At 49.5% G+C, this 24,969-nt stretch overlaps 5 protein-coding genes across 5 annotated transcripts in view; 2 read left to right on the top strand and 3 right to left on the bottom strand.

The window, feature by feature from the left end:
• AFF4 (ALF transcription elongation factor 4) overlaps positions 1–4,601 on the top strand; it is a 40,676-nt gene extending 36,075 nt beyond the window's left edge. Inside the window, exons 23-24 of the mRNA XM_066329435.1 lie at positions 30–96; positions 4,214–4,601. Coding sequence (XP_066185532.1) covers positions 30–69 — 40 coding nt within the window. The 3' untranslated portion in view covers positions 70–96; positions 4,214–4,601. The remainder of the gene's footprint in view (positions 1–29; positions 97–4,213) is intronic.
• On the bottom strand, positions 417–2,623 carry LEAP2 (liver enriched antimicrobial peptide 2). The gene is made up of 3 exons (XM_066329451.1): positions 2,471–2,623; positions 1,904–2,055; positions 417–751 (listed from the first exon to the last, which is right to left on the bottom strand). Exons 1-3 carry the CDS (start codon positions 2,525–2,527, stop codon positions 715–717), a joined length of 246 nt encoding a protein of 81 aa, XP_066185548.1. The 5' UTR covers positions 2,528–2,623; the 3' UTR covers positions 417–714.
• A 2,936-nt stretch (positions 4,602–7,537) lies between the features above and the next one.
• Positions 7,538–8,560, bottom strand: UQCRQ (ubiquinol-cytochrome c reductase complex III subunit VII). The gene is made up of 2 exons (XM_066329450.1): positions 8,344–8,560; positions 7,538–7,778 (listed from the first exon to the last, which is right to left on the bottom strand). Exons 1-2 carry the CDS (start codon positions 8,495–8,497, stop codon positions 7,684–7,686), a joined length of 249 nt encoding a protein of 82 aa, XP_066185547.1. The 5' UTR covers positions 8,498–8,560; the 3' UTR covers positions 7,538–7,683.
• Positions 8,561–12,347: 3,787 nt separating this feature from the next.
• GDF9 (growth differentiation factor 9) lies at positions 12,348–15,247 on the bottom strand. The gene is made up of 2 exons (XM_066329439.1): positions 14,644–15,247; positions 12,348–13,608 (listed from the first exon to the last, which is right to left on the bottom strand). The coding sequence occupies exons 1-2, from the start codon at positions 15,071–15,073 to the stop codon at positions 12,692–12,694; spliced, it is 1,347 nt and encodes a 448-aa protein (XP_066185536.1). The 5' UTR covers positions 15,074–15,247; the 3' UTR covers positions 12,348–12,691.
• A 6,921-nt stretch (positions 15,248–22,168) lies between these two features.
• On the top strand, positions 22,169–24,591 carry C1QTNF2 (C1q and TNF related 2). The gene is made up of 2 exons (XM_066329445.1): positions 22,169–22,429; positions 23,636–24,591. The coding sequence occupies exons 1-2, from the start codon at positions 22,189–22,191 to the stop codon at positions 24,247–24,249; spliced, it is 855 nt and encodes a 284-aa protein (XP_066185542.1). The 5' UTR covers positions 22,169–22,188; the 3' UTR covers positions 24,250–24,591.
• The last annotated feature ends 378 nt before the right edge of the window (positions 24,592–24,969 follow it).

Below are 24,969 nucleotides of genomic sequence, written 5' to 3'. Positions count from 1 at the left end.
TTTTTTTTTTATTTCTTTTTGTCTTTCAGCCTCCAACTCGACATCCAACACATCAAAACAGCATTTTGATCAATTCATTTTAAGACAGGAGATAAGGTCAGTGGCAAAAGTCAGTCTAGGACACGTATTTAAGTAAATTTGATTAGAAGTAATTAGGAGTAAATAGTTCTCATTCCACTTATCGCTGGATATATTTGGGATATTGGAATTGCTATCAGTAGTATCAGTTTGGCTCCCTCTTTCCAACAGGCCTTTATCTGAGGACTGATAAGAGCTGGATTGGGAGGAGATGGGGCCTGATCCTCTTTATGCTCCTGCCAGGGGGAAGGATAAGTGTCCAAAATCTGGCTGGAATTAAACCCCACCTCCGTGTTCACCATCCACTTTGCTCAAGATACAAGGAAAAACCAAGCTGCTTTACTGAATATATATTTTAATTCACACCTTCAAATAAATAATAGAAAACATTACAAAAAAACAAACGAGGAGGAGATGCAGAGCCCTTTTATTGAGCTTGGCCAGAGGCCTCCTGAGGCATGGCTGTGGGAGGAGATGCTCTCGAGCTCTTTGAAGTCCTTTTATCAGCACGTGTGACAGAAATATTAAATACCCTGATTGCTCGAGGCCCGTGCAGCTCCTGAGCAGTCAATAAATACATCCCAAGTGTGTGGAGCATGGTCAGCAGTAACAGTGCAGGCTGTGCTTGGTGCCAGCTCATGCTGAGGCTGTGGAGAGGAGGCAGCGATTTTTCCTGGGGAAAAAAATAAAATATCATGAGGCCCTGGGAGCTGGGAGTGCCCCTGCCAGGCTCAGCCAGGGGGCCCAGGTTCATCTTTGTGCCTCTGTGCCAGCAGGGCTGGGGTCAGGCATGCTCAATTCCCCTCAGTTATTCAGTCTTGATTCATTTTTGGGTCTTTGCTTTCCATCAGAATTCCAAACATAGCATAGCAGCCCTCTCCTATTTACTTATTTATCCTAATAATTTATAATATACAGTAAACTTATTTATAATAGGATATTCGTTATTAATAGGATATTCATTAATAATAGGATATACTTATTTACATTACATTACTGCTATTTACATATAACCCTGTCCTATTTACTTATTTATCCTAATAATTTATAATATACAAGAAGTTTATTTATAATAGGATATTCGTTATTAATAGGATATTCATTAATAATAGGATATACTTATCCATTACTACTATTTACATATAACCACCCTGTCCTATTTACTTATTTATCCTAATAATTTATAATATACAAGAAGCTTGTTTATAATAGGATATTCGTTATTAATAGGATATTCATTAATAATAGAATATTCATTAATAATAGGATATACTTATCCATTACTGCTATTTACATATACTAGAAAATGACTATTTTCTATCCTGTCTCCAAGTGCTGGTGTATGTCTACAATAGGTGCCATACAAAAATCACCTCTCGGTCATTAAGTAATTTTAAGTAATCAATTTATGTGCAGTTGGACAATTTGCTCATGCCTAATGAGAATTTTGATATCCTAGTTGCTTTTTAAACTATGAGCTTGAAGTAATCAATTTAGGGTAAGATATTAATGCAGGCTTTTTCGCTTTTTATCAGTACATGGTTTAAAAGGAAGGGTTAACGGGAAGGTAAGTTGCCTAAAAGCTGTGTGGAGCCCTGTGTTCTCTTGGCCCAGCCAGGTTATTTGGGGTTACAGTGAAAGGACTGTGCCTGGCACTCTGGAGACCTGGACTCTGCTCTGTTTGCTCTGCTTACTAAAGAGTCTGAGTCTCTTGCCTCATCCCCTATTCCTGGTATCTTTTTTTATGCGCTAAGTGACCTCTGGATCCCGTTTGGATGAGGCCAGGTGGGAAGTTCTCTGCATCCCAGCCCGGGGAGGTGGTTACCTGCAGAGCATGGTGAGGCACTCGCTGTTGTCCCTGCAGGAGGCTCCGATGGGTCTCAGGGACACCCCTCTCCAGAAGGGTGTCATGCGCCGCTGCCGGGGGCTGCGGGGCTGGGCCTGGGGCTGGCTCAGGGACAGGGACACGCCGTGGCTCTGAAACACACCAGGGTGACCGTCAGGACACGTGGCAGCCACAGCATTTCCTCCTGCTGCTGCTGAGGTCAGCCGTCTTCATTTTTGAGTGAAGCGCTTGCAATCGTTCTGGTTTTCAGATCACGGTGCCCTTGGGGTAAAGCACTGCTTACAGCCCAACCCCAGAGAAATAGCTCCCAGAATTAGGGATGGTTTGAATCTTCTTGGGAGTGAAGGCAGAATTGCTGGCTGAGCTATGGCTTAGAGTAGCCTGGTGTTCCCTAGGCAGTAACTACATTTTTATGATGCTGGATCCTCTAAAAAGCCCCCTCTTAACTCCTACCAGTTGTCCATCCAAATCATAACAGCTTTTATGGACAGCCTGTCCTTTGAATTAGCCCTTGAAATAGTTTATTTCAGTATTTTCTCAGTTTACCTGGCTGAGCAGCAGTGAGCAGAGCAGAAGGGCTGCCATCACTTTCCACCAATGCATCTTCCCGGCGGGAGCTGTCACTTGGAGCAGCCGTGGGCAGAGCAGGCACAAAGAGCTCCAGTCAGGACTTCCCAGGCTCTCAGCTACATTTTTATAGACTTCATTCTCTTATCATTGTATCAGCTGCCAGTTATTACAGGGCCAAAGTTCACTTTGGAACAAGAGGGAATTGCTAAGTCTACATCTGCTGCAGTGATCTGGTTCAAGGCCTGGCTCGAGCTAATGATTTACTCCCCTTCCACTTGTACTTTGTCTGGTCAGTTGTGCTGACCCCTTGTGCCAACTGTTCCTTTTTTTAAAGCCCACCTAAGATGTTACCAGAACTTCATGGTCTATTTTTAAGCAAAAGTGGGGGGGTGGCCTAAATTATTATGGTCAGGATCAAAAGCCTAACTTAACTTCTGTAGCTCTGAGTTAGCCAACCAGGGGTAAGGGTTGTCTTGCTGAGCTAATTTGGACCAAAGAATTGTGCTTTTGATTTGTTCCTCACTCTTGGTACGTGAAAGAACCGTAAGGAAGTTGCTTAACCTTTATTTCCAGGCACACAGTGCTCCAAAAGCAGGTGTAACGCTTTCTGGCTGGGTTTGGGAATGTAAAATGTGTGCTAACTCACCGAGCTCTTCCCCCAAGCATCCAAAGGTGTCAAGGATAATCATCCCGAGGTAGATAATATAAGAGGCTGCTCAGGGCTTGTCTGGAGCTGAGGAGCTCCTTGTGCAGACTGTGGTTTCCCAGGATGTGGTTTCCCATCTCTGCCCCTGAGCTGTGTCACTCACCATCAGGTTTCCCAAAGTGCCAGCAGCTCCCATGGGGGCGGATGGGCTCCTTGTCATTGAGAGGAAGCTTCAGTTTTTCCATTGTGGAGTGAGATTGCAGCAGCAGAGACAAGTGTGAGCAGAGCTGCTGCCTCTCATCTCTCCCCTCTCCTCACACATTTGTGCTGGTCCCAGTGGTGGTGTCTCCTGGCTCCTCACCTGTGGGATCTGGTGGATCTCATTGGATCAACCTGGGCTAGTGAAGGTGGGAGGAACTGCAAGATCTTTAAGGGCCTTTCCAACCCGGATCACGCTGTGACTCTGCCTGGTTCCCACATCTGTCCCATGTGCCTCACATTTCTGAGATTGCAGAGTGACACACAGAATTCCAGCTTATGTCACTGGCTGCAGGTTTTGGAACACACAGTTTTAACTCAAGTGAATTATAAAGTGATAAGTGTATAATGAACTGTGTTTCAGCTAAATTGTAAATACAGATCTGGATGTCAGGCTCTTTTTCTTTGATTGCTTAATATAAAGGCACAAGTGCCAGCGTGGAGGGCAAGTGACTTAGATTAAGATAATGCTGTGATGACACATGATTACCCCTTAGCCCAAATTTCACTGGGATTAAAAGAAAAACCTTCCCAGCATAGTCTACAACTGCTATTCAGTTATTCCCATCCTAGGATGGTTCTTGCACACCTTCCTCTGCCCTATTTGTTTTGCTTCTCTGGGAGGAGGAAGCAAAATTTTCATTATTTTTACCTTCTTGGATTTTAAGGGCAGGAAATAGGACAGTAAATAAAGCAGACAAGTAGCTGAACTTCAAAAGTTTGTTTTATATTTGGCTGGGAATTTCTCAGTTGTTTTTCCCATGGAGTCCTTCCTTTTCATGCATCTGCATTCTGATTTCTGCTGTTCCCATCAGGCACTAGTGTAAAACACAAAGGAGGACAAGGCAGCAGCAGGAGCCCTGACTTCTTCCATGAAGCACAGGATTTGGAGGAGCAGCAGAGCCCTCTGTAAGTCACCATCTCTCAGCTTTTTTGGCTGGGGAAGGCTGGTACTTTGTGATGATGATATATCAGAATCGTTGTCTGTCCTTCTGGGTCACTAATTGCATCAGACTGTCTGTGTCAGCCAGGAAACTGCTCTGTGCAAAAAACTGGGGAAAAAAAGATCGTAACTGAGCTGGTCCTTTCCATGCCCACAATTCCCACAGGCCAGTTAGACCCACGGCAGAGGTGTGAGGAAAGAAACACAAAATGTCTCTCTTGCCACATCTAATAATTGCCCAAAGGAGAACAGAAATAAACGAGTGAAAACTTTTCAAGCACCTTGTTCAGATTCTGAAATGCCCATGGGTCGAACTCCCACTGCCACAAGTTTGGCAGGAGCCATTCCAGCTGGGAATAGGGGCTGCATCCGAGGTGGAGGTTGGGGGAGCAGAGTTGGGATGGGTGGGTACAGTAACAGGATGGCAGGGCAGGGCTGGGATGGCTGGGAAGGTTTGGGATGGGTGGGCACAGTAACAGGATGGGGCAGGGGCAGGATGGCAGGGCAGGGGCAGGATGGAGCAGAGGCAGGGGCAGGATGGCAGGGCAGGGGCAGGATGGAGCAGAGGCAGGGGCAGGATGGCTGGGCAAGAGCAGGATGAGGCAGAGGCAGGATGGGGCAGAGGATGGCCAGGCAGAGGCAGGATGGGGCAGGGGCAGGGGCAGGATGGGACAGGGACAAGATGGGGCAGGGGCAGGATGGGGCAGGGGCAGGGGATGGCCAGGCAGGGGCAGGATGAGGCAGGAGCAGGATGGGGCAGGATGGCAGGGCAGAGGCAGAGGATGGCCAGGCAGGGGCAGGATGGGACAGGGACAGGATGGGGCAGGGGCAGGATGGGACAGGGACAAGATGGAGCAGGGGCAGGATGGGGCAGGGGCAGGATGGGACAGGGACAAGATGGAGCAGGGGCAGGATGGGGCAGGGGCAGGATGGGACAGGGACAAGATGGAGCAGGGGCAGGATGGGGCAGGGGCAGGATGGGACAGGGACAAGATGGAGCAGGGGCAGGATGGGGCAGGGGCAGGGGATGGCCAGGCAAGGGCAGGATGGGGCAGGATGGCAGGGCAGAGGCAGGATGGAACAGAGGCAGGGGCAGGGAATGGCCAGGCAGGGGCAGGATGGGGCAGGAGCAGGATGGAGCAGGGCAGGGGCAGAGGATGGCCAGGCAGGGGCAGGATGGGGCAGGAGCAGGATGGGGCAGGGGCAGGGGCTGACCAGGCAGGAGCGGGATGGGGCAGGGGATAGCCAGGCAGGGTAGCCACAGGCTGCTGATGGAGCAGCTCCAAGCTGACCGTGGCCCTCAGCACTGACCCCGCTGTGGGCTGGCCGTGCCCGGGGCTGGCGCGTGGCCGCGGTGCCGCTGCCCCTCTGTTTGCCTTAGTCTGGCCCCTGGGGCAGGCACAGCCCAGCTGTCTGTGAGCAGGAGCACGGACCTTGTCAGAGCCCCGGGCAGCTGCTGCCCTCCAGCAGAGCTCCTGGGACAGCACACAGGGGCTGAGCTGCCCAGGAGAGCTTCTCAGGAGGGCCAGAGGACACCCAGCTCCACGGCTCTCAGCGGCACCGTGAGCAGGACACCGTGTTCTGTGACAGACATGGGGGAATGGCTTCAAACTGCCAGAGGGCAGGGTTAGATGGATAGATGGGATATTGGGATGGAACTGTTCCCTGGGAGGCCCTGGCACACATTTCCCAGAGCAGCTGTGGCTGCCCCTGGATCCCTGGCAGTGCCCAAGGTGAGGTTTGATGGGGCTTGGAGCAACGTGGGCTAGTGGAAGGTGTCCCTGCCCATGGCAGGGGTGGCACTGGATGGGCTTTGAGCTCATTCTGCGATAAATCTGCCCCTCTGCATCTCTGTCAGCTAACAGCCACAGCAGCCACTTTGTTGCTCCCTACTTGCTTAAGCTGCCTAGAAAATACCAGCAACCCAAAATGCAGTTAAGCACAGAATATTTTTGGCATAACTTGGGAGCACTGGCTGACTGATTTTATTGCCACTTATGCCAACCTCAGGCTGTGCTTGGAGGAAACACAGGAGGCTGAGCTCAGGCTCATGTGCTCTGAGTGAACCACAGTGAACCACAAAATACTCCAGCATGGAGCTATAAAAATTGCATCGGTGCAGCTTCCCAAAATGAGAGCCTGAGCATCATTGTCTTCCTGACAGCCCAGCCCTGAACACTCAGGGAAAGTCACACAGGAAAACGTCACTCCTGCCCTGCAGATAAGATAAATTCCCAGGACAGCTGCAGCAATAGCACAGCAGGAACACCAACATATTGCTCTGCATGGGTTGGGAGCTGGAGGCAGTCAGTGGAACGCTGGGAGGAAAAAATTAGGATAAAGGAACCAGCCAAGTGTTCTGAGCTTCCAACAGTGAAGGTGTTTCTATACTTAGAGACACAGGGTGAATTTGTCACATATTTAAGCAACTTTATTACCAGCAGCTGATTTTTTTTAATCATCCTCAGGCATTAAATAGCCTTGCTTCTCCCAGCAGTTTTCAAGGAGGTTCTAATGCAGCCTCTTACCACTGATGAGATACCAGAGTGTATTAAACACCCAATTAACATTACTGTAACTAGATAATTAGAATCACAGGATCAGAGAACAGCCCAGGTTGGAAGGGACCTTGGCAGATCAGCTGGTGCAGGCATTTGTGGGAAGGGAGCCCAGAGGAGGTTACCTGGCACCCCGTCCAGTCACCTCCTGAAAGCCCCAGGCTGTTCCAGGGACTGATTGTCCTCACTGCAAAAAATTCCTTTGTTACACAGAGATGAAACCTCTCCTGGTGCAGCCTGTACCTGTTCCCCTTCATCTTCTGCCCAGGGCTCCCATGAAGAGTGAGCCTCCAGCCAGAGGTCAGGGTCCATCCCAAATCCCAAGCCACTGGCCAGCCCGTCCAGCTTTAATCAATACCAAACCAGGCAGTGTTTGTTTTTCACAGATCTGAAGGCTGGAGCAGCCAGTGATGGGAAAAATAAACGAGACAAGGAACAATTTCAAACCAGCCCTTGCTGCACTTTATATTGAGGAATATTTCAAAGAAACAGGAATTACGACGGCTGGAAGTGCTCTAAGATAAAAACATCCGAGCACAGGGAACTTCAGCCTGATTATCTGCCTGTACAGAGAGAACCAGACGAGGGATTTGATGCTCCTCACCTCAAAGAGCTCAAGACACGGATTTCACACAAAGTCATGGGGCAAAGTTACAGTTTATTAACCAAGGCTTATCTCCCCCGTTAATCCCCTGCAGCCATGGGAACAAGCACAGCAGGTCCCCAGGGAGCTCTGCAGCCACGAGGTCACTGCTCCTGTCACTGCTCCTGTCACTGCTCCTGGTCACTGGTCGTTCTCGTAGTCAGCCGGGTTCTTCCTCTTGAGCCGCTCAAACTCCTCCGTGCCCCAGGAATAAATGAGGTAACCGATGGCCAGGGCTGGCAGGGACAGAGGACAGGCACGGTCAGGGGACACCGGGACGAGGGGACACCGCGAGAAAGGGACACTCTCCATAAAGGGACAGTGGAACGAGGACACGCTGCAGTGCGAGGGGACACTCACAGTAACAGCACTTTCACAGTGAGGGGGTATTCACAATAAAGTGGCATACGATGTAGCGAGGGGGACACCAATAAAAGGACAGGACAGGGAGGGGACACTGGAATAAGGGGATTTCACGATTTCACTGGGAGAAGGGGACATTCACAATATGGGGACACTGCAGTAAGGGGGTAGTCACAATAAAGTGGCATACGATGTAGCGAGGGGGACACAGGGATAAAAGGACAGGACAGGGAGGGGACACTGGAATAAGGGGATTTCACGATTTCACTGGGAGAAGGGGACATTCACAATATGGGGACACTGCAGTGAGGGGACACTGCACCGCGCACAGCACCTACCTACAACATCCCACAACCCCTCAATGCTCCCCTTCCCCAAATTTACACCACGAAGGAGGTTAAAAAAAAAAAAAAAGGAGGGAATCCCTCCTATACTCACGGGGCACCACCTTCAACACCTGGGAGGAGAAGCGGCGGCCCACGTTGGGGACGCCGTGGGACACGATGTTGGGGAAGGCGCGCTGCTCGAAGGGCGACAGGCTGTAGCTGATGACATGGCGCACCCGCGCCAGGTTCCCGAAGTGTTTGCCCATGGCGGCCGCGCTGTCCCCTCGGTCACGGCGCCGCGGTCACCGCGCAATGGCCGCCGCTGCCCCGGAACTGCTGCGCCGGGCCTTCCGGGGCAGCGCGGGTGCGCTTCCCGGGCTGAGGGGAAACGGCTCTGGGGGAAATCAGACTAAAGCGGGTGTTTGCAGCGGCCGGGGAAATGGCTGTGGGGGAAATCAGACTAAAGCGGGTGTTTGCAGCGGCCGGGAAATGGCTGTGGGGTAAATCAGTTACACTAAGTTGGGTGTTTGCAGCGGCGGGGAAATGGCTGTGGGGTAAATCAGTTACACTAAGTTGGGTGTTTGCAGCGGCGGGGAAATGGCTGTGGGGTAAATCAGACTAAAGCGGGTGTTTGCAGCGGCGGGGAAACGGCTGTGGGGTAAAGCAGTTACACTAAGGCGGGTGTTTCCAGCGGCCGGGGAAATGGCTGTGGGGTAAAATCAGTTGGACTAAAGCGGGTGTTTGCAGCGGCGGGGAAATGGCTGTGGGGAAAATCGGAGTTGGACTAAAGCGGGTGTTTGCAGCGGCGGGGAAATGGCTGTGGGGTAAAGCGGAGTTACTCTAAGTTGGGTGTTTGCAGCGGCCGGGGAAATGGCTGTGGGGGAAATCAGACTGAAGCGGGTTTTTGCAGCGGCGGGGAAACGGCTGTGGGGTAAATCAGTTACACTAAGTTGGGTGTTTGCAGCGGCCAGGGAAATGGCTGTGGAGGAAATCAGACTAAAGCGGGTGTTTGCAGCGGCCGGGGAAATGGCTGTGGGGTAAAGCAGTTACACTAAGTTGGGTGTTTGCAGCGGCCGGGGAAATGGCTGTGGAGGAAATCAGACTAAAGCGGGTTTTTGCAGGGGCCGGGGAAAAGCGGATATATAGACTAAAGCGGATGTTTGCAGCGGCGGGGAAATGGCTGTGGGGGAAATCAATTAGACTAAAGCGGGTGTTTGCATTGGCCGGGGAATGGCTGTGGGGTAAAGCAGTTACACTAAGTTGGGTGTTTGCAGCGGCCAGGGAAATGGCTGTGGGGTAAATCAGACTAAGTTGGGTGTTTGCAGTGGCGGGGAAATGGCTGTCAGGTAAATCAGTTACACTTTACACTAAGTTGGGTGTTGGCAGCGGCGGGCTGTGAGGGCGCCATGAGCCCGCCCTGCGCTGAGGGGACGCGCGGCGGCGGGAATCCGCCGGGAACGAAAATAGTAAAAACGCTTCTGTGTGGTGATTGTGGGGTTCCGATGGGAAATTAATAATTATCTGAGAAAAACCCTCCACTTTTGTGTGGCGATTGTGGGGTTCCGATGGGAAATAAATAAGGTCGGAGTAAAAACTCCACTTCTCTGTGGCGATTGTAGGGTTCCCATGAAAAATAAATGATTATCTGAGAAAAAAACTCCACTTTTCTGTGGCGATTGTGGAGTTCCGATGAAAATTAAATAAGGTCTAAGAAAAAAGCTCCACTTTTGTGTGGCGATTGTGGGGTTTCCATGAAAAAATAAATGATTATTTGAGAAAAAACTCCACTTTTGTGTGGCGATTGTGGAGTTCCGATGGCAAATAAATTTAATTACCTGAGAAAAACCTCCATTTTGTGTGGTGATTGTGGAGTTCCGATGGCAAATAAATTTAATTACCTGAGAAAAACCTCCATTTTGTGTGGCGATTGTGGAGTTCCGATGGCAAATAAATTTAATTACCTGAGAAAAACCTCCATTTTGTGTGGCGATTGTGGGGTTCCCATGAAAAATAAATTATTATCTGAGAAAAAACTCCACTTTTGTGTGGCGACTGTGGAGATGAGCAGCGGGGCTGCCTGAAGCAGAAAATCGCGGAATTGTGGAATAGTTTGTGCTGGAAAAGGCTTTTAAAAGTTAAATATCCCGCCACTCCTCTGCAATAAACATCGTAAACAATATTGGAATTATGAATAGAATGTATGAGACATCTACCGCATAATTGAAATCACTATTAGACTATATTAGATATCTTCTATATTACTGGAAGGATTAATAAAGTCTATTGTAATTATTATGCTATATTAGACATATTCCATATTATTCTAGTCATGGAATGTATTCAACATCAAACTTATTTAAATTATTAGACTATATTAGAGATCTTCAACGTTATTGTAAGTGTAATTCAAATATATTAGAATTATAATAATATATCAGCTTCTGCATTAATGGATCATTATTAGAATTACTATAGTGTAATTAATAATCTTCCACATAATTGAATTTATTAGAAGATATTAGAAGTATTAGGCATACTTAATATTATTGGAACTATTAGATGAGAATGGTTAGAATATTAGACATTTTCACCATTATTTGAATTACAGTAGAATTATTAGAGTGTAGACATTTTCAACTTTATTTGGATCATTATATATTAGACATATTTGCCATTATTTAAACTAATATTAACAGCATATTAGATTTGTTAGAATATGTTAAACTTCTTCAACATTGTTGGAATTATTATTAGAATATATTAGGCTCAACATTATTGGAACAATTACAATATATTACACATATTTAATATACTACTATTAGACTATATTAGATATGATCCCCATTAATGAAATTTTGGAATATATTAGGACTGTTGGACTACATTAAACATTTCACCACAATTAGAAGGGTTTGTCTCAGGAAACAATTCCATTTATTTTTTTCTCTGGCAGGTGAGGAAAGCCCAATTCCAGGATTTTGGAGGGATGAACAGGAGTGATACAACCCAAACTCACCCAACCACCCACAGTGCTGGGACCAGCATGGTTTTGTGTAACACCAAGATCCTCTTTTGAGCTTTTGGTGTCAGCCACTTCGATTTCAGCAGTCAGAGACTGAAACCCAGAGCAGGAGCCTCACTTTTTGGGCAGATTTGTGCCTGTTGCACCTCCAGGAGCTCTCCAGACACCCTGACATCCCTGGGTTCAGTGACCAGGTGAATGTCCAAGTGACACCTCACAGCAGCCCCTGCTCTGCCAGGTGAATGCCCAGCCTCTGAAATCACTCAGGAGCCAAGGTAGGGGCTGGTTGGGTGGCTGAGTCCAGAAAGTTACAGCATTTATTTATTAATCCCTTAGCAAGTCAAAGTTAAAGGATGTTCTGAACCAGTTTTACAAGATGGTGCTGCTCCACAGCCTTTAATTAACAAACAAACAGGAAAAACCCCCACTAAAGCTAAGAGGTTTTGTGTATGAACCCCAAGTCTAGGAGGAGAAAATAAATCATAATAAATCAATTACAGTAAAAATCTGGTGTGAAAGCATCTAGAGTTGAGGCACTTCTTACAGTTTCATTGTGAGAGGAAACAAAGCTGTGGCCTCACATTTCAGAATATGAAACCCATTGAGCAGCATTTACATCAACACGTTTAAGGCTTTCAGAAACCATTTTTGGGGATTAAGCTTTTAAAACAATTCTTCCTACTTCAGAAACCAGTTGCAGTGTGGCTCCAGTGGCCAGTCCTCTGCCCTCACCCCATGGACATCTGCTCCTTGTTCTTGGCTCAAAAGAACCCCCACCTAATGTCAGTTGTTACCAAAATAGTGCCTTGATTTAAGTGTTCACAAATTACCCACAGCTGCCCTTAAATTCTTACCCTTCTTTTAGCTGTGAAAACCCAAAGAGTGCAACAGAAGAAAAACAAAAAAACCCACAACCTGGTAACTCTTTATAGAACTGTGAGGAAGGGTTTTGTCATCCTGCTTGGAAGAGCTGGAGGGAAAGAGAATGAACAACTCAAGAAATAATTCTAACGTTAAAGACATTCTTCTCTTCCTAGTCATTGCTGGAGATGTCACACACAAGGTTTCTGTAGAGGCAGAGTAGCAGGCACTGATGTCAGGGTATGTGTGATAGCCATTTATTTCTCTTCTTTTTTTTTTTTTTAATCTGTAATAAAGCAGCTTAAAAATAGACATTTAGTAGTTGAAACCTTTCCCCCATTCTAAATGCAAAACTCTCCCGATAAAAAGACGCTATTTACATTTAATTGCACATCCTAGAAAGGCTGAGTGAGTACAAAAATCAGTGCTCTGATGTGAACTCCTTCTAATCCCGTGCTAAACCCAGCTCCCGGAGTTACAGCAACGCTGCTCAGTCCTCTGTAGAACTCTTGAGAATACAAAGCTAAAACCCGTGTTTGGGAGTGCAAAGGCGGCGTGGAGCGCAGCGGAGGCCCCGCTACCGGCAGGTGCACTGGGTGGCGATCATGTCCTCGTACTCCTTGTAGGCGATGGAGCCGTCGGGCTCGATGGTCAGCACGCTCAGCGGGCTGTAGGCGGCCGGCACACACGACGGCCGCGGCACCGAGGGGTCCAGGCGCTCGTAGATGAGGGTCTGCACCATGGTGTGCACCGGGGAGCCGTAGCGGTGGCCCAGGGCGCGGGGACAGTCGCCCCGGCAGAACTGGGGGCTGTACCTGTGCGGGGCGATGATCCAGCGGTCCCAGCGCAGCTGGCTGAAGCTCAGGCGGAGGTTGTGCAGCTCGCACTCGTGCTGGGGGAACGCCAGCTGCTTCGGGTTATGAGGCGGGGCGCCTGCGGCCGCTCTCCGATTGTCATTCCGTCTCTGGCGAGACGCCCTTTTACCCTGGGGCTTGCCCTGTCCTTTGTCACCCTTCGGAGGATCCAGGAGCGGGCTGCCGCTTTTCCTCCCGAGTGAGCTCCCCCGGTGATAAGCTTGCTCGCTGGTGTCATTCAGATACAGCAGGAGGGAAGGGGGAACCAGTGTCACATTAACAGCGTTTGCCACTTTCGTGCTCCGTTGTGGGTCACCCATCAGACAAGTGAAGTTCAGAGCCATGTGGACGTTCCTCCTGTTCGTAGCAATCAGAGGCTGGAGGAAAGAAGTCACGTCCATCTTCACCCATTTGCGTTTCCTAACGTCAAAGTGCAGGCTAAATGCTAGAGAGTGGGAAATGCTGGGACAAACTTGGCTGGAAAAATCACGTTCCTTAAGGGATAAATGGCATATGCAGGTAATGGAAGAGGAAATGGGAACAGATGTGTGAAAGGAATAGAGCAAGACAGACTTGAGTAAGTGCTCCAGAGCAGTAACACGATCCAAGTTGAAGAGTAAATCCACCGAGTGAACATCTCCTGGGAAGGGAAACAAATTCCTGTAGTGTTACTGTGTCTTATTTTTCCACCTAGACATAAATACTGTTGTAGTGGATAAGTAAAAATCATTCAGCAGCAGCAGAAAACTATTTAGATGCCCTCCCTTATATTTACTATGTAATATTTCTTTCTACTTTGGTCAGGGACATGAGTTAAAAATTAAAAAATTAAACCAAAGAAACCCCCTGATTTTAACACTTATTAGGATTTATTTCTTTAAAAGAACCACCACAGGAGGAAGCCAGCTGTTGTCTCTCCAGTGCTGGTGTGGGGTAACAGGAACTAAACACTCCAGATTATACAAACCATGAACTCCACCTCAAAGGGCTGTTCCTGTGCAGCAGTGCAATGCTTCCGTTTATCTGTCTTTCTAGTAAAAAATCCGAGTCAGGAGAACTCAGGTCACCTCAGAAGATTAACAGCCAACAATTTCTAGGTATTGTTGTGATCAGTCCACATTTAAAAAGCCATGTAAGCCCATAAGTTACAGGGTGCCCACCCATCCCAGTTCTGACCCTAATTTGTGAGTAATTCTACTTTTCCCTCAGGTTTTGGCCATGATTCTTCTCTAGCAAACATACCAGACAAGGAGAGGAGTCTCTGGCAGTTTGGTGCATGTCTCATACCAGTGCTGTGGTTTTTTGAAAAAAGCAAAACCAAGACAGGCTGTAGAAGGAAATGAGCTGCTCATTATGCCTCAACATTTTTTCCACTTTTCTTACTTCACTTAGATCTGCCTGTGGCTTTTTTCTGACTTATGAGGAGATGAGTCAGCCCCAAACATCAGCCTGTCGTGTACATACCACTTGTGTGGTGTTTCCCAGCCTGTGAAGTCTGTGCCTAATGCCATTCAGGGAGAAGTAGGCTATGAAAAACTCCCACCGTTTAGGAGAAGAGCCTCCAGGACTAAAATAGCACCAGCTCGAAAGAGAGGAGATATTTTTACCTCGTGCTGCCAGCGCAGAGCACACAGAAAGCCCGTGTAACCTTCCCAGCCCATCACTGCACACCTACCTGTCCCCAGGCGCCTGTGGCCGTGCTCGCATTCCCAGCACGGGGTGAAGAGCCGCACCGTGTTATAGAGGCGGCCTCGCTGCGCCTTGGGGATGCCCTCCCTGGTGGCAGACATCCTGTACAGCCTCTTCATGTACCGCAGGGCCCTGGAGTCCGGCTGCAGCCGCGGCGCCTCGCCGTGCCAGCCCCGGGGGCCGCGGTCCTGCAGCACCTTGAGCAGAGGGGGCAGGAGGGCATGGGCTGCTCCCCCACCTCGGGGCAGCTGCAGCATCGTGCTCAGCTCACTGGCAGCATCTTCAGGAGCTGCCAAAACCCCAGGGGCGTCCTCAGAGCCCTCCTGGCCCCAGGAGCTGGGGGAGCACTGGGTACCAGCAGAGAGCCAGGGCAAACAGCAGTACAAACAAACACAAATCCTCCAAGTGCTCTCCATGCTCTTGAGGGCTGTAGATGGAAAAAAAATAATAAAAATACCTCCCCTCAAATATTCAAGGAAAAACGAGAGTGCCTGAGCCCCATCCCTTATATAGGTTGCAGCTGTGGAATGTGAGGGAGGTTTCTTTCTGATTAGGGAGCAAAGAGAAAGATCTGCAGCTGGCCCCTGAAATCACAGGTTCATTGCAGTTGGGCTAAACCTTGGCCCTGAAAGCTTATTATAAAGAGATACTAATTCTAAATTAACCTTTTTCACATGGGAAATTACAAGCTGGGAGTGAGGGAGCTGGGGAGGCATTAGTGTTGCCTGGTCTAATTAATCCTGGTTTATTTGCAGGAATATATAAAGTTAAATATTGCTGCTCTTAGCCCTTTCTTTGGCCTCTCTTCATGTGCTGGTGGAGTAGTTTTCACCACCTGTGAGATGAACAACCAAACCCCCAGCTGCTCACTGGGTATAAAGTTGTGGGTTTTGTTAAGGAAGAAGGTTTGAGGCTGCTTTGAGAGCATCTTACAGGTAGCTTAATTAGGGGTTATATCAGATGTTCTCCCTCTTGCCTTGGTGTGCTGCGGTGGAAAGCTGAGTTTGCCGAGCTTGTTACTGTCTCTTTCAGCTTCCCTGGTGTATTTTCCTGCCTGACAAGCTCTTGTTTACAAGCTGGAGAGCAAAGAAAGCCCTAAGGAATCAAAAATTGTGAAAAATGGAGAGCTTGTTGGTGTTACCTGCCCTGTTTGCTGCCTGAGGTGAGGTTTGAGGTCACCTGCTGTACACCAGCTGTGAGTTATTTTTTTCAGAATTTTTTTTATTGCTTCTAAATAAAATAACAATTCTTGTTCTTCTTGCAGGATCTCTGCCATGAGGTTCAGTTGCAGCTTTAAGGTAGGAGTAGGGAAATTGTATCTCATTTTGTTGGTGTCTTGTTTATTTTACAGTTGTGGTGATTCAAAAATATTGCTGAATTTATTTTGAATTACAGAATTTATGAAATCTATTTTCAATTATTAATAAAAGGTGCATGGAACAAAAAGCAACAACCCCAAGCTTTCCACAGCATCTGCTCAGTGCTGGCAGTGGCTCACTGGTGATTGGGCTGGTTCCCACTTCCGTCTTCCCAAAATAAGCTCTATTTATTTTTATCTTAATGGGTCAGGGCTGCAGCTCCTAAGCAGAGCTAATGGTCTCGAGGGCATCCTTTAAGTTTGAACAGGGTTTTGACTCATTTTTATGGGGGCTTTTGGAGAGGGACAATCACTCTCTGTAGGCTGCTTACAGACTTCCAAACTGCTTTTATGCAGGGTAATAAAAATTACTCAAATCACCATCCCACACTAAGACTGGAGGCCTGTTGGGTGGGAAAATATTTCTTCCTTCCCATTAGTATCTCCCCCAAACCCCAAAGCACTGACACTCGTGTTTGGTGAGGCACACTCCAGTTGTTATTGCTGGTGTTTAGGCTGCTCCAGCCTCGGGGTGAATTTCAGCTCTTCTGGCATTTGCTGAATCATTTTATTTGGTTACAAAGTCGTGGCTGGAAGGTCAGCACTGAACAACTAAACCAGTGAGTGCTCAGAAGATAAACAAGGGGAAATCCTTCCAGGCTGGGACACAGCCCTGTCCTGGGCTGGGAATGATGGTCACCCACATTTGGGCACTCCCACTTCTCCCCCACAGCACGTGCACAGCAACAGCAAAGGGTGACTGAACCTTTGGGTGACTTTGTCCTGCAGGACGAAGGATGGCAAACCAGACATATTTATATAGAAATAAATGATTGATCATGCTAATGATAAGACTAAAAAGGCCTTAAACAGAATTATGTGCTACCTAGTATGAGTACCCAGAATTACTGGTACAGTACAGTGCACTCTTTTTGGAGTCAAATTGAAGCGTTTACTAAATTATACTAAAGACAGCAAAAAGTGTTAACTCGAGAATGGTGTTACTCATCCAGACTAACGACTGTGGGCAAATCTCTTTGGCTCTGCCCTGAGGAGTGGCCCTGAGGGGTGTTCCCACTCTAGGGAGGAATCTCCACACACTCTCCAAGAGGTGTGTGTTGGAAAACCCTGTGTTAAAAAGTTGGCCCAGGCTGTCAGTCAGATGTGTCTGGGCCAGCTGTGCCAGTTCAGCAGCATTGGGTAAGATATCAGTAGCATCACTTGTTTATTCCTTTATCAGGCATTTCATCATCTGCCATGTTTTCACCTCACTCACAGGATGTTTAACTTTGGGATCCCTGGGTCAGCCTGGTTTTAGCATTATTCCCCCCAAAAGCAGCCCCAGCCCACACCTGTCCCTGAGCCAGCCCCGCTTCCCTGGGGCCACCATGGCAGTCACAGCATGGAGGCTTCTGCTAAAAAGCAGCACAGAGGGGACAAGATCTGCTGTACTGTCCCCTGCAGTGTGTCACTGCCACAAAAAGCACTGAGCAGGAGTCTCAGGCTGCTCTCACTCTCTGTGCAGTTTGTTTATTTAGTCAGTTGTGCTGCCAAGTGTTCTCAGCAGAGCTGTCTGGGACCCCGCTGGAGCCTGGCCTGGCCATGCAGCACAGACAGATTTTCCATCTGCCTGGCAGGAGCTTCCCAGCAGTTTTCCCCCACGCTGCTGAACTAGGTCAGGCTCTCACTGCCTTCCCCATGCTGCAGGCCTGGGCACAAAATCCCCCTGAGCAGTGAATTCCCTGCTCCTGCCTGGAGCTGCCTGGCAGGATTGCTGTGTGCAAGCATCCTCTCATCCCTGGCCCATGTCACAGCCATCCCAAGGCACAGGTGCCATGGGGTAGGAGCAGGATCAGCAGAGGAGCTTCTCCTTTTCCACACCATCAGTGTCTGAGGAAAGCACTGTGCCTTCCCAGGCCTGTCCAGCTGGCACACTGCAAAGCCCACGGGAAGCTTTCACCTGGTTTCCTATTTCACATGCAGTGCCTTGAGCCTCTTGGCCCACACCCAGGCAGAGGGGCCAGCACCAGATCTGGCCTCTTGCAAACTTTATGGAAACAGGCAAAAAATAAGAATTTCTATCTGACCAATGTCCAGAGCAGCCCTCGGAGCAGTGTCTGGGTCTGTCCCAGCTGTGCTCACCCCAGTGCCAGAGGTGAGCCAGCTTTTCTAGAACAGCCCTTTTCCCAGGGAAATGCAAGGCTGGTGATTTTTCCCAGGGAAATGCAAAGCAGGGCTTTGGGAAGGGGGGTTGTTCTCCTGGAGGTTGTTCAGTGTCAGGGAGCTGGGGCTGGGCACTGGCTCTGCAGGAACTCCCTGGGACTGTCAGCACAGCACAAAAACAGCCTGTGCTTCCTCAGCCAAATGTTCCCAGTCCTCCCAGGAGCATCTAAACTGCCCCAGCTCATGAAGCCAACTGTGTACAGACTTCATTTTTATGTTAGATCTGTTCCCACCAAGTGCCAAAAGCAAGCACAGGGGAAAGCTTAAAAATAAACCACGACAGCTCTGAGAAGGATGAACTTGGGCAGAGCAAGGAATGACAATTCCAGCATTCTCCTGATCAGCTGATGTCCTGTACTGGAAGGATTTACTGGCTGCAGGGCAGGGTTTGGAGCCCTGCCACCAGGCACACGCCTGCCCCACGCCCCGTGTGGGATCCTGGTGGGGCCAGAGCAGGAATCCACAACCAGAGATGAGTCTGCTCAATACCAACCCTGAGGATCCCAGAGCATCCTGCTGCAGCCTCGGCTGCTGCTCCTGCTGTACCTGCCTTAGCTGAAGTGATTGTTGAGGGGTTTTAATTACCTTCCAAGCTCGAAAGAAAATCCCAACCCTTTCCCAAGACAGAAGCATTCCTGCCTTGCCATCCCTATGACAAAGTTGTATTTTGTATTTTATCAGCCTGAAGAAATGCTGAGGTACAAATTTGCATTTTGCAGAGCTGCTGCTTCATGACTTTGTCCTTAAATTCAAGCCTGGAGTGATTCAAGTGAGTTTCCACCCCTAGGACAAGATTTTCTTCCCTTTAATGCTCGAGGGTAAAGTGTCAAAGTCGTTCCCCAGTTGGATCAGTGTTACCCATTCCCTGCTTGTGTGGGCACCGACTACAGCAGAGAGGGACAGCATCAATCAGAATGATCCAGGCAGCCCCTGAGCCTGTCCTCCAGGACTGCAAGGGAGAGGGAGAAAGGGAAAAGCTCCCCAAACATCAAGAGCTTTCCAGCCACATGTGCGTAAAAATCTCTTCCCGTGCCACGTGACCGAGGAAGAGGCACAGATCCATTACACAATAATAAAAATATGCCTTTGGCAACGTGGAGCCAAAGTGGAGCTGCTGCAGGGAGCTCAAACTACGCACAAGAAGGAGTAAAACAGGAATCAAAAGGACCACAGTCAATCCTGCACAGCCCTCCCAGGACCTGCTGTGGCAGGACAGGGCCGGGGATCTGCAGCAAACCATCTGCCTGAAGCCCTGGGGGCTGCCAGCGCCCGTCAGGATCTCACTGAGATCAGGCTGGTGAGTAGATCCACTTTTCCTTTTTCTGCCTCTCCCTCCTCTTAACCTTAACTTTGAAAACTTCCCAAATAAGGTCTAAATCACTGAGCACTCAGGTTTCCAAAGGCTGCACAGGAATCCAGAAAGGCAACAGTTGCCAGTTGAAGAAATCACACCGTGAGGGAAACATTCCTCAGCCTTCGCTGGGAGCTCCCACCTCCTCCAGCCTGTCCCTGCACTGGGCAGCTGCCGAGACGGGTTTGAGCTGGGGGCTAGGGAGGGTTTGGCACAGGAATTCTGGTGTTTCTGCTCCAGGCCAGGGAAGGTTTGGCACAGGATTTCCCGGTGCCTGAAGCCAAGAGAACACTGCAGGTTCAGGACAGAAGGTGCATCCTCTGCTTTCCTTCCTTTGCCGTTGCTTTGTGCAGCAGCAGGGAACAGACCAAACTGATTTAACTTCAGTTAAATCTACCCATTTCAGGTGTTCTGTCACTGCTGTCACACCTGGTTTTACCTAAATCAGCCTTGCACCCAAGGGCTCCTTCTTCTTCCACCCCGGGGTGCTGCAGGGCAACCTCCAGAGCTGAGGATTAGGCTCATGGGGATAATGATTATCTTGATTAATTAAGACACCTTGAGGTACACTAGGAAATGGTGAGGCAGAAAGATGGATGTTTTGTTTGAGAAAGCCTCAAATGTTTAAAGGAAATAGAGAAGAAAGTCACGGTGTTTGCTCACTGCTGTGTCCCCTCATCCTGCTCCTGCCTCTCTCCAAGCAGCAATTCCCTCAGTTTCCTATTCCCACCACCACATGGCACAGGGTGATTCCACTGGCCAAAAAAATCCCCATCCAACCACTGCACATGCCACCAAACCCTGCATCTTGCAGCCCTCAGGGATTTTCCTCTGGGATTTCAGCCCAGCTGCCTTGGAAGCAGCAGAAAGTGCAGCTGATCCTGACTCTTCCAGGCAGGATCTTTTCTTACAGAAACACTTCTTTAATGCACAACAGACATTGGTCATGGCCCAAAGGTCTCTAACCCTGGTGACAAAGCCATTGGTTAAAATGTCATTGGAAAATCAGCCCTGCTGCTGCACAGCCTCCCGTGCTGGGCTGGCTGCCCACACCACAGAGAGGGGAGATGCTGATCTGCTTCCAATTTGCTTTTTTGGAGCTCACTGGACCTTTTTCATCGAGGAACAATTTTCCTTTTAAGGTGGAACAGCATGAGGTTTGTTCTCTTTCAAAAAGATTTCTTGAAAAGGTTATTTTTAGATGCTCTTGTGGATGTGGTGATGCTTTGCATCCCACACACATTGCTGGGATATGGGATGAAGCATTCTTGTGGAGCCATTAATTAGCACCAGCTCTGGAGCTGCACCAGAGCACAGCTCCAGGTACTTGGATACTCCCCACTTATCCAAGTGCTCATCCCACAGACCTCTCAGCCTCGGGGGATTTTGTTTGCCTCTTTTTGTCCCTTCAGGTCAAGGAGCTGGGTTGTCTCAAGTTAACGGAATGATTATGGTAACAAACTGGCAGAGGAGGAGCTGCCCTCCCACACTCTGCTCCTTCTGGCACCTTTCTTCTCCACATGAGGCATTCCCAGCTTTTCTCCAGGTTATGCTCCACAATGACATTTTTTCCCTGCCGCAGCTTGTGTCATCTCCCTCCAGACACCTCTCACTTCTCTGCCCTTCGGAGGGGTTCCTGGGAAGCAGGGATGCAGCTTTCCTTGTGCTCCCCCTCTCCACAGGCATTTGAACATTTTGTTTCCTTTTCCATGAACTCAGAAGCCTTCATTCAGCTTTCCACATGAACACTGGGTGGTGTTTTCCATCTCCCAGGTCCATTAAAACCAACGCCTTTCAGCAGCAGCAAATCAGAGCTGAAGAACCAAAGGGCTTAGCAGCCAAATCCAGCCCTGGATCTGGTTTGCATTTCCCTCTCCTCGGCATGTTCTTAATTATAATATCACAGAATTGGGGGCTCCCACTGAGCATAAATATGTAGGATCAGTTGGCTGGATTTGGAGCATCTAAATATGCATTTCCACCCCTCAGGAGCTGAGAGCAGGATGAGAGATAAGGCCAATGTGGAATTTAGCCAGTGCTTTAAGCATCTCATTTCCAGTGCAGGAGTTGTACATAACAGTACCGGGGAGCTGCTAAAGCTGAGCTGCAGTGGGGAAAGGGATGAGGCAAAAGGCACTAAGGCCTGGCCTAAAACCTGCCCAGCCTCTCTTCTGAGTCCTGCCCTGCAGCACACGATGGGTTTTGTGCTTTGAAGTAACCCCGGTGACCCAACCAGGGGCAGGTCATGCTGGGGATGTTCACACCAAACCCCTTCTCCTTCTGCCACTGCCCTGGTCCCAAGCAGCTGCTTTCTGCACCCCTCTGCCTTTGCTGCTGGTGTTCTTGGGGGAAAGAGGCTCAGGGAGCCAAACAAAACGAGGGATGGGCACAAATACAGACTTGGAGAAGAGTAAGTGTGATAAAAAATACCGGTCTGACCTAGAAAACTCCGTGAGCCAAGTCCTTGGAATCACATCACACCAAAGCAAACAGCTCCCCCACCCTGCCGAGACGAGCCAAATAATCTCCCGTGTTCATGCAAGTTTCTACAGCAGCCCGTGGCGGTGGTGCCCACGCTGCTCCTCCCCACAGGCTATGCCATGATCTCTGCCGTGCTGCTGCTCTGGACCGTGCCCTGCGTGGCAAACCACATCGTGGGCGGCTTTGCCAAGCGGGAGGTGCAGGAGGGTGCCCAGCTGGCCTGCAGCCTGCCAGGGCCCCCCGGGCCCCCCGGGCCGCCCGGCGTGCCAGGGACCCCCGGCACCGTGGGCAGGATGGGCTTCCCGGGCAAGGACGGCAAGGACGGCCAGGACGGCGACAAGGGCGAGCACGGCGATGAAGGTAAGAGACAGGCGCTCCACATCACCGTGGAAAGGTGGGGGCTGTGGTGCGCAGCTACACCTCCTGGGAAACTCCGCCAGAAATTCCCGCTGCCCGCTCTCCAGATGATCCCGCTTGTCGGAGGGGCTCCAGACTCACGTCGTGTCCTGACAGCGGCGGGCAGTTCCTGTTGGCTTCATTTAGTGACACGGTGAGGTTTGCCCTGCGCTGATCAGGGCTCTCTAGAGGAGACAAGGAGCTGCTCTCTGGTTCCTGCTCCCAGGAGAGCCAGAGCCACGTCAGGAAAGGATGGGCGCTGGACCGGGACAGGGGCTGGCCGTGCCGGACCTAATCCGGAGCAAACAACCGACGTGAGGCGGGGCTGTGCCCTGGGTCCTGCCGGAGTCGGGAGGCAGCAGGAGCAGCCAGTGCAGAGCCGTGATTTCCCTCTGCCACACTAGAGAGCACTCCTGCCTCAGCAACGCCAGCGAGCCCAGGCTGCCTGCCTTCTCCCTCCCAACCCCGCAATCTGGAGAGCAGATTTCCCACCGCAGCTGCATTTCGATCTGCTCTTGCCACAGCAGGTCAATAGACACTGCATAAATCCTCACGATTTGGTTCCTATCAGATACCACCGAGTCAGAATCACTGCCAGCCCTACTCCCTTCCCATCTCCAGGCAGCCCCTGCCCCCATTGTTTGCTGGTTCATCCCCCAGCTGGGCTGGGCTGGGCTTTTTACCACATCGAGATTTACTTTTACCTCGTTTTTAAACAGTTTCATGATAAATGTAAAAAAAAAAAAAAAAAAAAAAAAAAAAAAAAAAAAAAAAAAAAAAAAAAAAAAAAAGAAGACATGAAATCAAAAGCACTCACCTGCTCAAAGTGAGGCTCTGAAAGCTTCACAAACCTGTCCCACTCTGTAAAGCCCAAACATTTAAAGCTTTAATTCCTTCTTTTTCTCAAGTGAGCCAGAAAATGGAATCAGCCTTTTGGTCCTTAAAAAGGACAGGGTTCCACTGTTACCAGGCCAGCTCCCTGCCTACCCCGGCTGGTCAGCCCACAGAGATGTCCAGCCCCAGGTGGGATTTCACTGGGATTCTCACAGCAGCAATGCCTTCCTCCTGAATGAAATCCCTGCTGTAATGCTCTAATCCCCTTCCAGCTGCTGTATCAGCTCTTTCCCTCAAAAGCGATAAGAGAAATTGATAAGATCATTTGTCTTGCAGGTCCCCAGGGCAGAACGGGAAACCCTGGCAAGCCAGGCCCGAAGGGGAAAGCAGGAGCCATCGGCAAGGCGGGGCCGCGGGGGCCCAAGGGTTTAAAGGGCAATCCCGGGAAAGTCGGGGCCCCGGGGAGGAAAGGGCCCAAAGGCAGCAAGGGGGAGCCGGGGCCGCCGGGGCCCTGCAGCTGCAGCGGCAGCAGGGCCAAGTCTGCCTTCTCCGTGGCCGTGTCCAAGAGCTACCCCAGGGAGAGGCTGCCCATCAAGTTCGACAGGATCCTGATGAACGAGGGAGGGCATTACAACGCTTCCAGCGGGAAGTTCGTCTGCAGCATCCCGGGGATTTACTACTTCACCTACGACATCACTTTGGCCAACAAGCACTTGGCCATTGGCCTGGTGCACAACGGCCAGTACCGGATCAAGACTTTTGATGCCAACACGGGCAACCACGACGTGGCCTCTGGGTCCACTGTGCTGGCGCTGAAGGAGCAGGATGAGGTGTGGCTGCAAATCTTCTACTCTGAGCAAAACGGGCTCTTTTATGATCCCTACTGGACAGACAGCTTATTTACTGGGTTCTTGATTTATCCTGACCAAGATTATCTCAATGAAGTGTAGGATGAGAAACTATGGGGAAAAGATAGGAAATGGGCATCAATCCAACCAAGTGTGGCCTTACATGGGACACGTGTGGGATTATCAGATGATTCCACATTTGCCTATGGGATTATCAGTTGACTGCAGCCTGTATGGGCTATTTAAACTTTTCCTTGATGCCATCAAACCCACAGGGTACCAAGTTTTCAGCAGCCTCATGAATGTCTCCATCCCAAAGCCACCCGTGGTGTATTCCATGATTATTCCAACTTGCCATGGACATGTAACTCAAATACTGCTGCAGAATGCTTTGGTTATTGCATTGTTATAATAAAGCATGGAAACCAACAGTGATTTCCTAAAGCTGGGCTGGGAAGTGCCACTGATGCTGGAGATTGTGGGCTCTTCCTCAACACCCCAGGACAATCCTTGTTAATGGAATTAGGCTTGGCCAGAGTGAGGAATTCATCAGCTGGAATTGTAAAAGTCCCTCTCAGTCCCATCAAGGCAGTTCTAACAGCAAAGACATCTGCTCTGTACAGGAAGTGATTAAAAGGTCTTGTTTTTAAGGTTCAGGGCTCCTCTCAGGGCACAAAGTGGAGCTCTGAGCACCTCTGGTGTCCCTCAGAGCAGAGAATCAGAGTCACAGAAGGGTTTGGTCTGGGAGGGACCTTAAATCTCATCTTGTTCCACCCCGTCAGTTATTTAGGAATGGGGTAAGCATTAACATGAGGATATTTG

The sequence above is a fragment of the Sylvia atricapilla genome, chromosome 14 (genome assembly GCF_009819655.1).
Source record: "Sylvia atricapilla isolate bSylAtr1 chromosome 14, bSylAtr1.pri, whole genome shotgun sequence".
In the NCBI taxonomy this organism is placed as follows: domain Eukaryota; kingdom Metazoa; phylum Chordata; class Aves; order Passeriformes; family Sylviidae; genus Sylvia; species Sylvia atricapilla.
Note: the sequence above shows the minus strand (reverse complement) of the source record. Positions and strands in the feature narration are given on the sequence as shown.

What these genes read in the sequence shown, in the direction of transcription:
- UQCRQ (XM_066329450.1), bottom strand. Translation starts at nt 8,497, where the DNA reads ATGGGCAAACACTTCGGGAACCTGGCGCGGGTGCGCCATGTCATCAGC. An exon ending in GGTGTTGAAGGTGGTGCCCC is followed by an intron (nt 7,779 to 8,343) that starts GTGAGTATAGGA and finishes TGTCCCTGCCAG; the next exon opens with CCCTGGCCATCGGTTACCTC.
- C1QTNF2 (XM_066329445.1), top strand. Translation starts at nt 22,189, where the DNA reads ATGATCTCTGCCGTGCTGCTGCTCTGGACCGTGCCCTGCGTGGCAAAC. An exon ending in GGGCGAGCACGGCGATGAAG is followed by an intron (nt 22,430 to 23,635) that starts GTAAGAGACAGG and finishes TTTGTCTTGCAG; the next exon opens with GTCCCCAGGGCAGAACGGGA.
- GDF9 (XM_066329439.1), bottom strand. Translation starts at nt 15,073, where the DNA reads ATGGAGAGCACTTGGAGGATTTGTGTTTGTTTGTACTGCTGTTTGCCC. An exon ending in CCACAGGCGCCTGGGGACAG is followed by an intron (nt 13,609 to 14,643) that starts GTAGGTGTGCAG and finishes TTCCCTTCCCAG; the next exon opens with GAGATGTTCACTCGGTGGAT.
- LEAP2 (XM_066329451.1), bottom strand. Translation starts at nt 2,527, where the DNA reads ATGCATTGGTGGAAAGTGATGGCAGCCCTTCTGCTCTGCTCACTGCTG. An exon ending in GCTCACTGCTGCTCAGCCAG is followed by an intron (nt 2,056 to 2,470) that starts GTAAACTGAGAA and finishes GGTGTGTTTCAG; the next exon opens with AGCCACGGCGTGTCCCTGTC. An exon ending in TGCCTCACCATGCTCTGCAG is followed by an intron (nt 752 to 1,903) that starts GTAACCACCTCC and finishes TTTTTTCCCCAG; the next exon opens with GAAAAATCGCTGCCTCCTCT.